A 15,196-nucleotide genomic window follows, 5' to 3' on the forward strand; every position below is an offset into this window, starting at 1 on the left:
ATTGTATCAACTTCTTCCATATATTGTATCAACTTCTTCCATAATCACTCAGGATGTCCTTGTACGAGATATTTTTTGACACGTGAATTGTTCTTGTGGTGAAAATTTTGCCCAGACTCAAAGAACTCGGAGCACTATTCCAGAAAAAAATTTCACACCACACATTAAGTGAGAGTAAGGAGGAAGATGCAAAATAATGGCCATGGGCGTTTTCCTTCATCAGTTTGTTACAAACACTCACTGGCCCCATTATGATGAAATTGTATCCTGTTGTTCTCAGTCATGTTTTCTACGTTTGAGGCGAGATTTAGATAGAACATCATTCTTCCACATCTACGGTTAAGGGTCAACTCTTAACAAGCACAACCAAGGACACCCTCATTGTGTTTGACGAAATCAATGCATATTTCAGAGGCCTTAAATTGTGGAAAGGGTCCTAAGAACCTAGAGAAAACCCTTGTTGGACAGGTAACCCCACACATCCATTGGATCAAACAAAGAAACCCTATAGTCCTCTTAATGAAACTCAACTCGTTTATGTGTACATCAACTCATGCCCATGTTTGTACGTAACAGAGGACATTCGTGATAGCTTTCATTAGACAAACATTCAAAGGCATATTGGTTTTGATCCATGTTTAACAGGCGAATAATTAACTTGGAAGACAAACATTTGAATAATTAAACAAAATTAACAGAAAAAATCAAACCCTTGTCCGCTAATCACACGTACACTCTGTTTTATCATATTACCCCAGCGTCCCTGGAAATTGATATAAAAATCCATCTGGCACGTTCTGACAGATTGTTCCTGAATCTGTAGCTGGCCGTTATGTAAACAGATAGACAGATGTGTGATTATCGGACAGAGCCTTATATAAAGATTGGTAACAAGGCATACAGGTACAACTACCCCGTGATCAATAAACTGGGGAGGGGGCTGTACAGGTAGCATTATACCTGAGAGCCAGTGACGGGGTATTCTATACACAGAGCGATACTCTGGACTGTTGGTGATCCATGGTCGGGTGGTGTGGTGCTGGTAACACACTCGCCTTTCACCTAGCTCCATGGTCGGGTGGTGCGGTGCTGGTAACACACTCGCCTTTCACCTAGCTCCATGGTCGGGTGGTGCGGTGCTGGTAACACACTCGCCTTTCACCTAGCTCCATGGTCGGGTGGTGCGGTGCTGGTAACACACTCGCCTTTCACCTAGCTCCATGGTCGGGTGGTGCGGTGCTGGTAACACACTCGCCTTTCACCTAGCTCCATGGTCGGGTGGTGCGGTGCTGGTAACACACTCGCCTTTCACCTAGCTAGCATGAGATCAGGGTTTGATTCCACGGTCGGATGTGAAAATTAAGGTATGAGGTCACCTGCCGGCCATGTGGGTTTTCTTTGGGTACGCAGGCTTAATTTCTCCCAGAGTAAGACTCCTGCACCCCTTCATCATTAAGTGAAATTAATTCAAGTTCAGCTTGTTTTGCAATTGCAGTTCAATATAAATAATCTTTACAGGTTAAAGTCTGTGGTTTTACAAAACTGCAGCATTTTGCATATATCAGTAATTAAACCTCATAGTCTTTATTCTTAAAAAGGTAATTTAAAATATAAAAAAAAAAAAATTATAGCCTATACTTTTATAAAATCTCATCAAAACAGCATAACATATCATGGTTATTTTTCAGACATCAACAGTCAATTTATACTTAATCAAGAAGAACTATAACCAACACCCCTCCCCCTTCTTATTTCACAGATTACATATACTGTATTTAGGGTGCCGATAAACAATCATAGCTCATTTCCGTTCAACAAATCCTGATCGGCAGGTCAAAGCACCTCCATCTTTAATTAAAACACACAGAGTTAATTTATAATCTGTATGGGACACATGGCCCTGTGGTCTTTGATGCCTTCACAAAGTACTTAGGTAAACTTTCTTAACGATGCATAAAAATTAAAATTGTAATCACCTTTTCACCGTATCAGAGTTCCTGCTGGATGTCATGCTATCGTCAGGATGGAGAACTCAACTACTCTCGAGCTATATTGTTTTACAAAATCTTAACCAGTTAATGTCTCACATAAAATTGCTGATAAAACGATGATAACAGCAAAACTGTATCACAATCGATTTGGTATTTAAACACGTGCTATTACATTATATCTCATGTTTAAAAGGTCTCTATTCTGTCCGCTACTTAAAATATACAAAATATCTTGATAAATAATTACCGTAAGTTTCATTTCAAACTTTACATTAAGTATCAGATTCTTGAAATACTGATACAGCTTTTTTTGTCAAAATTTAATATTATAACATATAAGAGGGATAATATTTTTAAAATGCTGAATTTGGTATTGATACTAAAAACGTTAATCAAAGCTAATGTACCTAATTCCATGTTTAATAGCATATTTTCTACCACACATTTTCATATATATATAAAAAATCATCACCTAAAGATTTCGGGAAAAAAAAAATCAAATGCTTAAAAAATTTCATTTCAGAAAAAATAAAAATGTTCCCCTCCAGAAAAAATTTAAAAGATCGTAATATTGTTTTCAGCAAAAAAGCCAACCATGTATGACAATTACAGGACTTAATATAACTGAAATCTGAAACGTCAAAGCTCCTTCATCAAAGGAATAAAGGAAGCGTGCCTTTCTATATCAGAAAGAGACTCAATCAGAGACGAAATGACTATACCAATAAAAGGGGATAACTAAATGATCCTTTCAAATTACCCTGGCTTTATATTCTAGAGACAGTGACTTATATAGTTTGATATCCCGCTCGTTCCTCCCCTTACGGAAAGGTGATATAAATATCTAATGAGTAGCCTCTGATACAGGTGTAGAGGCACACCTGTACAGGTATTCTGTCCCTATATACACACCTGTCACATACAGCACCTGTCTTGGGCGCCCTTCAGAACACCTCATATTTCACCAGGCACGCGCCAAAATTTGTGTTAATTATTCATACGGAGATTTCCCTCCTCTGAAGTACAGTTATTTCAGATGTAACATCTGTCTTCGGTAGTTCACTTTATAGCCGAATCACACAGCCTACGGGTCCTAAATGAGGACATTTCCGAACAATAGATCACATTCTATCAATAACGGGAATAGACTTTATGTTCAAAGTGCTGTTGGACTTTAAAAATTTAACGGGTAAATTAGATACCATATGTTGCACAAATTTGAGAATATCCCGACCTATTTTATCAGGGATTACCTAATAATAGACAACAGCTTGTAAAGCCCTAAAATTTATTTTCTCTCAGAGTGACATCTATAACTGGTTGTAATGTAACAACATCTGGTACAGGGACAGCAGTTTAGGGGCTCCAGAGGAAAAAAAATTATAAAATATCTACGCTATGTCAATCAGTTTTTTTTTAAATAGGTTTGAGTTTATGAGAAAATGTAGATTGAATTGAACAGTTGAAATCAAAATCTTATTATTGTTTACCTTCCAGTGATGAGAACTTTGAAGCTTTATAATAAGTTTCCTACCTGTAAATCAGAATTAATTAGCTTTGTGACAAGTAGGAAGATGACCTCTATCTTTAGATAGGGAGTCTATAAGCCGACAGGTGATGTATACATACTGTATCAGATATATATAAATACACTACTTTCTGTTGTGCTATCTAAACACTAAACAAACAGTCACCCAAGTGATGATTCCCCCAATTCTGGGGTCAGAGTCGTGTGCCAAGTACACAGCCCTCACACGCCAGCTTTCTGTTTTGGTGAATCGGTGATTCTGATTGGTTGGTAGGGTGTTGGAGGCATGTGGCAGCAGTTACCCTAGACCATGTGTGCTCACACAATGGCTGTTTACGGCCCAGCACAAGGACACCAGAGGGAGGGATCCAGGATTACCAGCACGCGACAACTCTTTGTTACCTGGTCGGCTGGCTTTGTTGACAATCAGCCGACCGTGACGGTAGTCGCGTGGCCAGGTGACGAGGAGGCTGGTCCTTATCACCCCCTGTGTACATATCAACCCATTGTTAGCTCTGTCAAAATAGCGGCACACTCCACCACATCAAATAGCTGTACCCTGATTGGCTGAGCCCTGAACAGATACTGCTGGGGTAACGGGCCATATCATACACTGGAGACCTAATCTTTTCATGGACTCTCCATAAACATCAAAGGCTTTTATCCCCATTTTCACCTGACAGGTGTTAAGAATTTTGGCGGACTTTTGTGATTAGCTATACCTGTAATAGTAAAAGTCACCACAACCTCTATCTGATAGATTGCCTTCAAGTTATTTGCATTCTAGCAAGAATTTAAATAGTAGATAAAATCAAAAATAATAAAACAATGGATTTAAAAGACAATGCTACAAAAAACAAATAAATTATTGTCGTGTCTGATAAAGGTCCATGTAAATATCAAGTTTTGATTTCGGGGACAGATAGCGTAGTTAAACATCTGTGTCTCTCCAAGTGTGCCGGGAGGAGGCGGAGTTAGGTGACAGCTCCTCCCCCTTACCGATGCTGGCCCTTTGTAAGGGATCTGTAGGCATCATGTCCCATTACAATAGGGAAAGATAAGGGCCGTAAACAATTGGGAGAAAAATTTAATTAGACCTTCATTTCAATAGCAGCGGTGTCCCTGTCTGTCAGGGTAGAAGCACGAGGCTCTGCTATATAAGCCCCACACATTCTGGAGAGCAGCCAGTTACACACGAGATAGTGAACACTACAGACCTCCAAAGATTTCAAATACACTCTTCACAAGTCTGTCACTTGATGTTCAGTGATAGGTGTTCAGTGACTACAGGTTAAGCTGTCATAGTGATATTGTCAGTATAAGTAACTTGTCACCTACGATTCCTACAGGTATACGGACCGTCATGTGGATGGATTAGAGGAACAATCTCGAGAAAGCTGATCACCAAAACCAACAACTTCAATAATATATCAAACATGGATTGTTTACAGAAAATCGTCACTGTGGTCATCCTAACACTAACTATGGCTATACATTGTTTGGCAGGTAAGTCACTGTTTATATCTATACTAATAATCACAGGTATCAAAAGTGAAAGCTACAATTTCACAATATTACCTGTTTACACTTATCTGAGGTAATTTACTTTGAACAGGTATACTATTAAACTCAGGTAAATGTAAAATCAATTTCATCATCACATTAATGCATTTTTATTGGATTCCCTTCATTTTTTCAAAAAATTGTTCATTTTTTTAATAATTGATTGATTAAAAGCTATAAGTGTATATATATCATAGGTGTCTCGCCCAGGTGGACCATGTAGGTTCCCAGAAGATTTCAGTTCACACACTGGTAAAGTTTCAACATAGGTCATATCAACTGATATGCAATGAAATCTTGATGTTATCAATAGATCTACATAGATAAGAACAATTGTTTTAGTCCTAGGACTACAATAGATTTATGTAAATCACAATAAACAATAGATACTATACACAATAAAAGATCTACCTAGCCTGATAGCACGAGTAAATCACTGTGTTCCCACCAATGTTGAAACATTGTTATGAATTACTCCCTTATATGCTCAACTTTTATATTTTTTCTTGTGAACATTAATATTTCTATAGCATGAACATATCTTTTTGTCACAAGACAACTATAACATTAACATTAAGAAATATGGGCCAGTTAAAAATTGTGCAACAAAATCTTTTCATAATACAGATTTTTGATAACAGCTAAGTTAATACTTCCAACTGCTAACTATACAAAATTAATATTCATTGAAAATTTAAAAAAAAATTAGAAGTATTGAAAATATTCTGTTTTTACTTCATTAAAATTTCAACTAGATTCCAAAATCTAATGTTAGATGTTTTTGAAGCATCATATCTGTGTCATCTTCCATTTGTAGGGTAAAGTTTGTCGGGCTATATAGGTATGAATGTCCAAATAGTACAATGGTTCACAAGTTTTAACAATGCAAGACAACCTTGTCACATATTTTGTTTAAGTACAGATCCATTCCATATCTTTAAGTGTTGACACAAACTTGGTAATAAGTACATTAACATTTTCATTCAAAAAGTCACATATCCTAAATATTTGCCAATAACGATGTCAGTGAAGTTTGAACGTAACGAATATATCAAGCTTACGGATTGGTCTCAAATTTGAATTTCTTTCGAATTTAACCAATGAAATCATCAAGAATTTGAAAATGTTTTTTTTTTTGGAAAAGTCTCCAAAACTTCAAACTTTGTGTGAAGGGATAGGCTTATTAACATATAAACAGGTTTTACATCGGACCATGGCTAATCTCTCTTCTATACAACATGTATAATGATAGGGTATAGGGGGCCGGGTACAATACTAAATCGCAGTCTAATGACATGGTTCTCCTCTCTCAAAACATCACGTATCGGCTCCTAAATATATCTGATGCTGGTTCATAAGCATTCTCATCAATCTAAATCAATATTCTTAATCCTCTCTTTGAGTTCTTATACCTTTCCAAGCTATTATATGTCCATTCTTCCCATCTGTCCTTCACTTTCACCCAACAAGGTTTTTTGATACATATTGTCTTTTCCCCAACAGGTACGCCATTGTCAAACAGTGCATGCTTCGCCCAGAAAGTATTAAACTTTAAGTGTGGATACGGATACATGATCAGAATCACCCGGACACTGTACGGATACAATCCCGCTGGACTCTGCAGTCTCCAGCCCGGAGACTGTATCGACGAGGAACGCAAGCTTTACCCATGTGTAGGACGCGAATCCTGCTCGATCAATCTCCCGAGTGGGGGTGTCGGAAGAGTTATCTCCTCCTGCAATAAACCTAGCAACTACTTCCATGTGGAATATGAGTGCATCCCAGGTAAGACACATAAAATAATGTCCGAGAAATATATAAAGCTATCTATAGAAGGCCTATACGGGGTTTCCCCTCAGGCCGATCATGTGATTTACAAACAAGAAAAACTTACTTCGATGCAGTTAACCCTACATGTCATCCCTTGTAAAATAAACAAATATGAATTTTCTTTTAATAATCAGAATATTTTCAAACCAATACAATGTAGCTGACTAAAAGTTAGCAATGGTAAATGTTTATACATTTGAAATAGAGATCGAAAGTTAAGGACCATCAGAATATCTATATTTTTTTTTATAACAAATTTATACTGACAACAAACTTATTAGAACCCAAATACTCATTCCGTATCAAAATGTATGCAGACATATGGCTGTAATAAGAAATTGTGATAAAATTTACCTACATCTGGTCATAATAAGACAAGTGCAAAAGTCACTGACACAAGCGATAAAGGAACAATTTTATGTCCTTATAGAAATAATACCACAAATTCCATTAGGAAAAACTCCATCTGGTGCAGTACCGATGTGATTGTTGAGCTTAAAGCTCTACATGAAGTTTACGAGTTTTGGCATGGCAGGTTCAGCGTGGCACGTGCCACTAAACAGTTAGGGACCACAGGGAAGTTCTATCTAACGATATGACCAGACAGTCACCTCTCTCGTCCCTCAAACTCAAAACGAAATTCTCTCACTCAGATACCTTCAAAAAAACATAACAAAACGTCTGACCACTCCGCAGGAAGTCAAGTAGAAAAACAAAAACAGACTTTGCTAATTAGTGAAGGACATGGGGGAAGATGTAGAGCCGGACAGAGGGCATAATCTGTGGTAACTACTGTCTAAAGTCTGTAATCTTCAAACCTAAACATGGAAAGGTCCATCAACTGTCGACACCAGCATCTGTATCCAATCAGGTAGGGAGAGTATCCTCCCCCTGCACGCGCCCGACATCAGGCGCCCTGTCCCCCAGTAAACGCCTATAATATAGACCCAGTCCCCTCTAATGAACATTGTGTATCAGCAGTGTAGAGTGAAAAGTCAACTTTCCGTCCATAATTGATAAACATATGATCTGTTAGTGTCATGAGATATGGTACAAGACTCTGTATTATTTGTAAGTCGATCGTCTTACAAGTGGTAAAAGGGAATATGTTTATAGCCAAGAAATAACAAGTTTAGGATCAAAGGTGTGTTTCACTGTCTGTAGAGACACCTAATACCACAGTCCTCCGTAAACAAACGGCTAACACTCATTAATGGGAGTCAAAACGGTGCAAATTTTATCTAATTACCCGCCCAATATGTTAATGAATAATTCATTAAATCCTATCTGTTTATACGGCCCTTCAGTAAAGAAACCTGTGGCAGTATTATAACTTATTTGTGTGTGTGTAGCTTTGTCTAAAAATAAATGTCATCAAAAGTTGAAAAATTATGATATATTAGAAATATATATAGTGACAGAACAAACAATATTGTATGAATCAAATATTGAATCCAACAACGATTTAGTATATCTTGTCTTTAATCTAAACAATAAGCGAACTGTCATTATGGAATAATGGTGTCTATACTCGTCCTGACCTTATCAAAGATTACGTCACGATGATCATGTCAAGTGAATGACAGATGAACAAATAATCCTAATCGATATTTTTTTCCTTCTTTTAATTCAGGCAGAATTTTTTCGTTTTAAAATATATCGTATTACAATGTCCTGTTATGCTTATATCTAATTGTCCTGAACTGAAAACCACAAACTAAACTGAACACACCCGAAATAAAATATCAAATTACAGTACAGGTAAATCCGTCCCAAATCTTAGTACCATCAATCTTGTCTATAAACCTATTCAATGCTACACTGATCACACTAGTTTTCATATCCTCACACTGTTTTTCCTATGTAATGAATAATTTAATTTTTCTTACACTTTGAGGATAATTTGAGGAACACTGATTTTACAACAGCTATCTGAAGTTGACTTGACAACTTCACGCTTTCCCCTCAATTACCAGATGAAGCTGTATTTAAATTCTATCAGATCCCTAGAAGTGTTCTGCTGATGACAAACGCGTGCCGCCAGCCCGCCTTTAATTTTGATAATTTAATTCTGAATCCTTGAGCGAATATCTGTGTAGTTGAATGGCCGACTGACGGCCTCAGGTTATTTGTGTCGCGCGGGGAACAAAGACAGCAGGACCATCTGCCTGGCTTGTTTTTCGGTGCTCAGCCTATCAACAGTTTGCTTTGAGATACTTGCATCTGTCTCTTATTTTCATCTGTTCGTTCAAAATGCACAGACCAGTAGTATGTTGAATGTGAAAGTATTTTTAAACCCCAACTTATCTATTCCGAGATTGGCGGGGAAGCACGCCAGATGTTGATTTCTCAAATATTTACACATAGTTGATAAAGAGGCTATAGTAAATTATGCTAGCTATCTGTTACATCTGTTAGGTTTACATGGTAACAAGACACAGCTAAAATTTACCTTTAATACACCCATACTGATTAATGTTCAAGATGATAGTTATTCACCAAACAAATGCAAATTTCAAGATAAAAATTCAAATTAATTTTTTACAAAAACAATGCAGCAAAAAGTGTTTGCCAGTAATGTAATTCAGCTGTAAATATAATGAAAAAACAGTGAAGGAATTAAACCTCCATTATTGTTGTCTGAATCAATTTAAGAGAAACCCAGCCAGCAACCCATACATAAATACCATTATATGTTGTATGGTCCAAGTTATGTAAACATGTACTCCATCAAAAATCTGGGTATCTTCTTTTATGATTTCAGATATGTAGTAATAAATTGATTTGAAATGTGACATTCACTGAAAATAATTTAGAATTTTATAGATACTTTATGTGTATAATCAATACTTTGAAAATAATTTAGAATTTTATAGATACTTTATGTGTATAATTTATACTTTGTCTTCCAAAAATAACCATAGTAACTTAAATTCATCACAGAAAACAACTTACTACAATTATGCTTCTGTTAATACAAGGTATTACATTTTCTGTAAAATACATTTTTTAATGTACATGTAAATTTTCTGTCTTTTCAGTGACTGAAACAAAAAACATCTGTGATGCTCCAATGATCACGGCCCAGCAGGGGTACATAGTTACCCCCGGTTACCCGAATAACTACGGCCCAAACATCAACTGTACTACCCGCATTCAAGTAGAAAGCTACCAGCATCTCAAACTCTACATCCTTGACCTTGACCTTGAGATGGCCAGCAGCACATGTTCTGACTACATGCTTGCCCAGGACACCATACAATCTCTTACACTTTGTGGAAAACGAGGGAATGAACCTAGTCCAGTCTCCTGGAAGAACCTTACACTCAGGCTGTCAACCAACAGCAGAAATAACTACAAGGGATTCTGGTTGTACTATGAAGGTAAGAACACTCGAATGGTTTTCTAACAAATTTTAAAGAATTTGTTATTTTTTTTTTTATTTTTTTTTCAAATTACAAATATACTGAATAATTCCATTATTTTAAAATTACAAGCTACGGTTTCATTTTTTTTTTAAATTATCAACTGCAGTGTATATTTCTTGTTTTCTCCATTTCTTATCTCCCCTTGGTTTTCGTTACAGCCACACCAGCACTGACAACCACCACTCAACGACCGACCTCTGCTGTGATCACCAACAAGAAGACGTCACAGCCTGTAGGTCCGATAATGACGACAATCTCGCCAAAACACGTCATTCCTATCACCAAGACTGTTAATAACGTCAACGTGGATAAAGCAGAAAAATTGCCATTCGGTAAGAATCTTACCTCTAAAATTGATCCGTCAATCCTCAATTCTTAGGATTCATTCTCTAAGTGTGACATTTATATGTTCTTTCCATCTGACCTGTTTTATTGTAACTTGTTTAAAATGTAATCGTTTTATCTTTACAGCTGCCATTGTGGGCGGAGTTATTGGTACCCTGAGTTTTGTGTTGGTGATCCTGCTCGTTCTGCTAATCGTTAAATGGTATGTATTTCTCGATCCATAATAAATCTTCATTATTTTCTTTCAGATTTCCCAAATTTTATATTTTTAAATTATTTGAATTTAATACTTCTTTGATAAATATTGAACAGCAAAAACAAAACTTTAAATGACACCAATAATTCCCTACTTCTATGAAAAATTACTAAATGTTTCCCAATTTAAAATCCTATCACTTTTACAAAAGAAAAAAAAAGTCTCGACATTTATTTCAATCACTTGAATTTCTGCAGGTCACGAGAAAGAAAGAGGAGGAGGGACAAGAACCAGTTTATCGAGGTACAGAATCCCGGTTACAGAAACAGCAATGAGTTCCAACAAAATACGATTCCGCGAACGGACATTTGTTACAACTATGTGGACTGTTGAGTGTTGACGGCCATTCTAATCCTTTGTGATCTCACACATGGTGTGTTGGGGTAGCGAGATGTGATCTCCGAACATCACACACAAACTTAAAGTGCAGCTACGACTTTTACATGTGACCTTGATCATGACCTTGGATCTAATCCAGCCAATCATATCATTAATATTCCATTTCACATTCAAAGGACAAAAAATGAATTTTTGCATAAAGGATTGTGCTATGGAAGAAGAGGCTTCCAAAGCAACTCATCAAAGAACAGTATTTACTACTGCGTTGACTAATCATGATTTCTAAACCTACCCTACAATATCTAGTGCACAAACAGCTACAAGTACAGCTTGCTGGACAATGAACTTCGATGTGCTTCAGCAATTGTAGATTTTAGAAATTATGTAAAAGACAAGATTTTTTTTCTGTGATATAAAAAGTGCCGTTTTTATCTGTTTTCTGCCTGAGTAAACACAGGTGAGCTTTTTACCTGGGAGTTTGAACAGGAAGGAGGAGTGGATCGACGGGACGCCACAGGTAAAATCCATACACCTGAGCCGACAGCGTCAGCAGGTGACAATACAAATACCCGATATGGCGTACCCATCATTCTCTGTGCAGTGAAACGGTTACAAGGTTGTGCAATGTGGACTTGAGGAACTACACGTTGATAAAATTGATGTGCAATAACACTCTCGGTAGTTTAATTTATTCATTGTATATAGATTCATGTTCAATATTTGTTTTTTCATGTATATATCTAATATAAAGTGCTACATTTATACAACTCTAATGTATATTAATATGACACTTCAAATCTATACATTACATTATTAATTTATGCTTCCTTCTTATATTTTCTCTCTATCCTATACATATGTTTCCTTTTTTATATTTCCCTTTCCATCCGGTAAACCTATCTCTTCCGGCATATTCTGTTTCATTGTATTATTTTCAAAATAAAATTCTACCTTTCAAAAATAAAACAATTACAAAAAAAAAAAAAATTCTAAAAGTACAAAATTTCCATAATTAGGATTTTTGAATTTTCAAACATTTTCATCAATCTGCTTAGTTTTGCTATAAATATGTTGCTTGGCAACCATCTGTAAACGCACATACTGTATCCATATTTGCCAGTACATTGTCGGTATCAATAATTGACTGATGTTCTTAACTGTACAAACTAAATCGTTATTGATTTTTCCATATCTGCATCCTACTGGGTTTTTTTGTCTCTAGACACTCGTATGTCATCAGACCACAATTAACGCTTAATATTGATGTTATAAATTAGCCCTGTAAACGTCAGCTATCAGTTATTGAACATCAATAGATATGGCTGATAACCAAATTTATTATCATTTTGTAAAATCTGCTTCAACACCGGGTTTATGTCAATCGGAATGAAATGAATAACCTAGCAGCATTTTAGTTAGGATTTCTGAAGTGTTAATTTTTTTTATTTATTTTTTTTTTAATTGATATAAAAGTGGACAGACATTTCCGTGTGTACTGTACCAAAAGCTTTAGGAAGCTACCATGACAGTGAACGTCACTGTGTAACATGTATATATTTGATTAGTATATGTGTTAGGGGCCTGGGGAATGTTCTCCATAAGCATCTGTTAATTATGACAGCATTATAACAACGACACAAAATAAGATAATGGAACATCACTTTAAATTTTCTTTCAAACAAAATTTCAAAAAATTTGATTATGAAAGATATTGTGCTTAACCCAAAAACCGCTGTGCAATATTTTTTTTAAGATGAGCATAATTCCTTGGTTTCTATTCTTAATTACTTTTACGCGGCTGTCTAAAACATAAGCATATGTGAGAATGTTTTCGGGACGACTGTCTGTGATACACTAGTGTTTTATTTCGTTTGGCATCATCTAGTCTTAATATATTGAATTATACTATGCCAGTGCTTACTACAATATAGACACCATTTATTAGCTTCTATCTGTTACACATGGCATTTAATTTATTGAGAATCACATTCATGCTCTACATTAATAGAGCACCATTCCTTCTGCATAAGCCATTCCCCAACTCTAATGGAAAATGTCCAAATTGTATAGCAAACAGGCTCTGTTTCTAGATCTCTTTGTTGTGACATATCTTTAAACAAGAGAAATATTATATTATTTTTAGTCATAATTATAAGGCTTAATTTTTCCTTAAACAAGTCGCAAAATTTGTACTAGATAATTCATGTTAATTAATGCATATGAGAGTTAAATGAACGAAAACAAGATAATCAAAAACACACACATACAAGGGCATCATTTATTAGCTATGCTAGTAGTTGTTATTTATGGAGAGAGAGACAGAGAAAGAAAGAGAGACACAGAGAGAGAGAGAGACAGATCATAAAGTAAGAAGGGAAAGAAAGAAAAGACAGAAAGTGAAATGTATTGAAGAGTTGATAATTTATCATTATAAACTTAAATATTATTTTGTGTTGAAATCTGAGTATTTATTATTATGAGACATTTGATGTACATGTATTTGATAATTTAAATAATTTAACTTGTTGCTGTATGAACGTCTTTGCAAGGCCAAAAGATGTGCCGCAGTATTTATATGTCCAAAAAATTAATAAAAAATCAAATGAAAATTAATTTGCATCTTTTTTATTTGTTGATCAACAATTTTATCCACAGTTATTTGTTTGTATTAAGAGTCAGCTATCTGACTATCCACGGCAGCTGTGACATGGCATATGTACATCAGCTAAAATTATGTTTCAGAATCGGCGTCAAACCATTGGATACGAAACACTCATAAATTGTTATCGCGTACTGCTTGTAAGAGTTATCCCCCCTGTGAGCCCTGATACATATTAGACGGATAGTCCCCTAAAACTAGTCACAAACTTATTACAGGACACTTCGTTCCAAGACTAAACCGGTAATTAACAATCCCGGTTGTTAACAAATGGCGACACAGCACTGACGATACAGTCAGTGAGAAGAGACCTAGCAATAGGCGGAGTCATGTAGGTGGTAAATCGGTAATTAACAAATGCGACAAACACTGACTACGGTCGATAAGAAGAGACCTAGCAATAGGCGGAGTCATATAGGTGGTAAACCAGTAACTAGCTAAAGCCAACAGAAAACGTATTGGCTAAAATTGTTGAAAAGAAACCTAGAAATAGGCGAAGTCATGTAGGCAGTAAACCAGTAACTAACTACCTCCCATGGACAATGATCATAACTTAAGTAAAGGTTTAATTGTCAAAACAACTTAAACCATATATATGCACATACCAAAATGGCTGTATCTTATGGTCCTAATCACAAAATTCCCGATCTTACTTAGATCTGTTTCCCTATAAAACCCAAGTATATAAACATAAGATTTATTGTAAATGATTTTGTAGTTTTTTTGTTAACAGAAGTACGGAAGGGATATAAATCTTTGAGGAACTTTCTGTAGACGTCTTGTATCTATCAATGTCAGTTAAAAAAAGAAGAAGAAGAGTTTCATTATATCCTTCTCGGAAAAAATACCCTAAAACCAGTAGGTAAAAATGTTCTATAAGCCTAAACTGACAAGTCTGACATGAATTATCTCCAGAAAACTTATCGGCTGTAAGTTATTGAGCAAGCTGTAAATTTGTAGGGGTTACACGTTCCCCGTCAGATACATCATAACACAGAAGGTGAAGGCTTAAATGACCAGGCAATAAAAACAACATTCCACTCTCATGTTGTGTATGGTTATATACTGTCAGGCCCTATGCAACCCTGGAGTGAGCTTCCAGACTCCTATAGGCTCAAATTCTAAAGCCTTGTACATGTTTTAGTGAGCTTCGAGCCTCCTTTAGAAAGTCTCAAGCCTTGTATAAGTTTAAGTGAGCCTCAAATCTTTGATAGGAAGTCTCAAGTCTCCTAAAGGAAGTCTCAATCCTCATACAAG

The 15,196-nt window shown here is 36.0% G+C and overlaps 2 protein-coding genes across 2 annotated transcripts in view; one reads left to right on the plus strand and one right to left on the minus strand.

Annotated features, from left to right (window-relative positions):
• LOC117327167 overlaps positions 1–13,893 on the plus strand; it is a 74,145-nt gene extending 60,252 nt beyond the window's left edge. Inside the window, exons 3-8 of the mRNA XM_033884020.1 lie at positions 4,869–5,025; positions 6,586–6,867; positions 9,954–10,295; positions 10,499–10,672; positions 10,812–10,887; positions 11,139–13,893. Coding sequence (XP_033739911.1) covers positions 4,869–5,025; positions 6,586–6,867; positions 9,954–10,295; positions 10,499–10,672; positions 10,812–10,887; positions 11,139–11,274 — 1,167 coding nt within the window. The 3' untranslated portion in view covers positions 11,275–13,893. The remainder of the gene's footprint in view (positions 1–4,868; positions 5,026–6,585; positions 6,868–9,953; positions 10,296–10,498; positions 10,673–10,811; positions 10,888–11,138) is intronic.
• Positions 1–15,196, minus strand: part of LOC117327166 (activating signal cointegrator 1 complex subunit 3-like) — a 268,184-nt gene that overhangs the window by 105,566 nt on the left and 147,422 nt on the right.

The sequence above is a fragment of the Pecten maximus genome, chromosome 5 (genome assembly GCF_902652985.1).
Source record: "Pecten maximus chromosome 5, xPecMax1.1, whole genome shotgun sequence".
Taxonomy (NCBI): domain Eukaryota; kingdom Metazoa; phylum Mollusca; class Bivalvia; order Pectinida; family Pectinidae; genus Pecten; species Pecten maximus.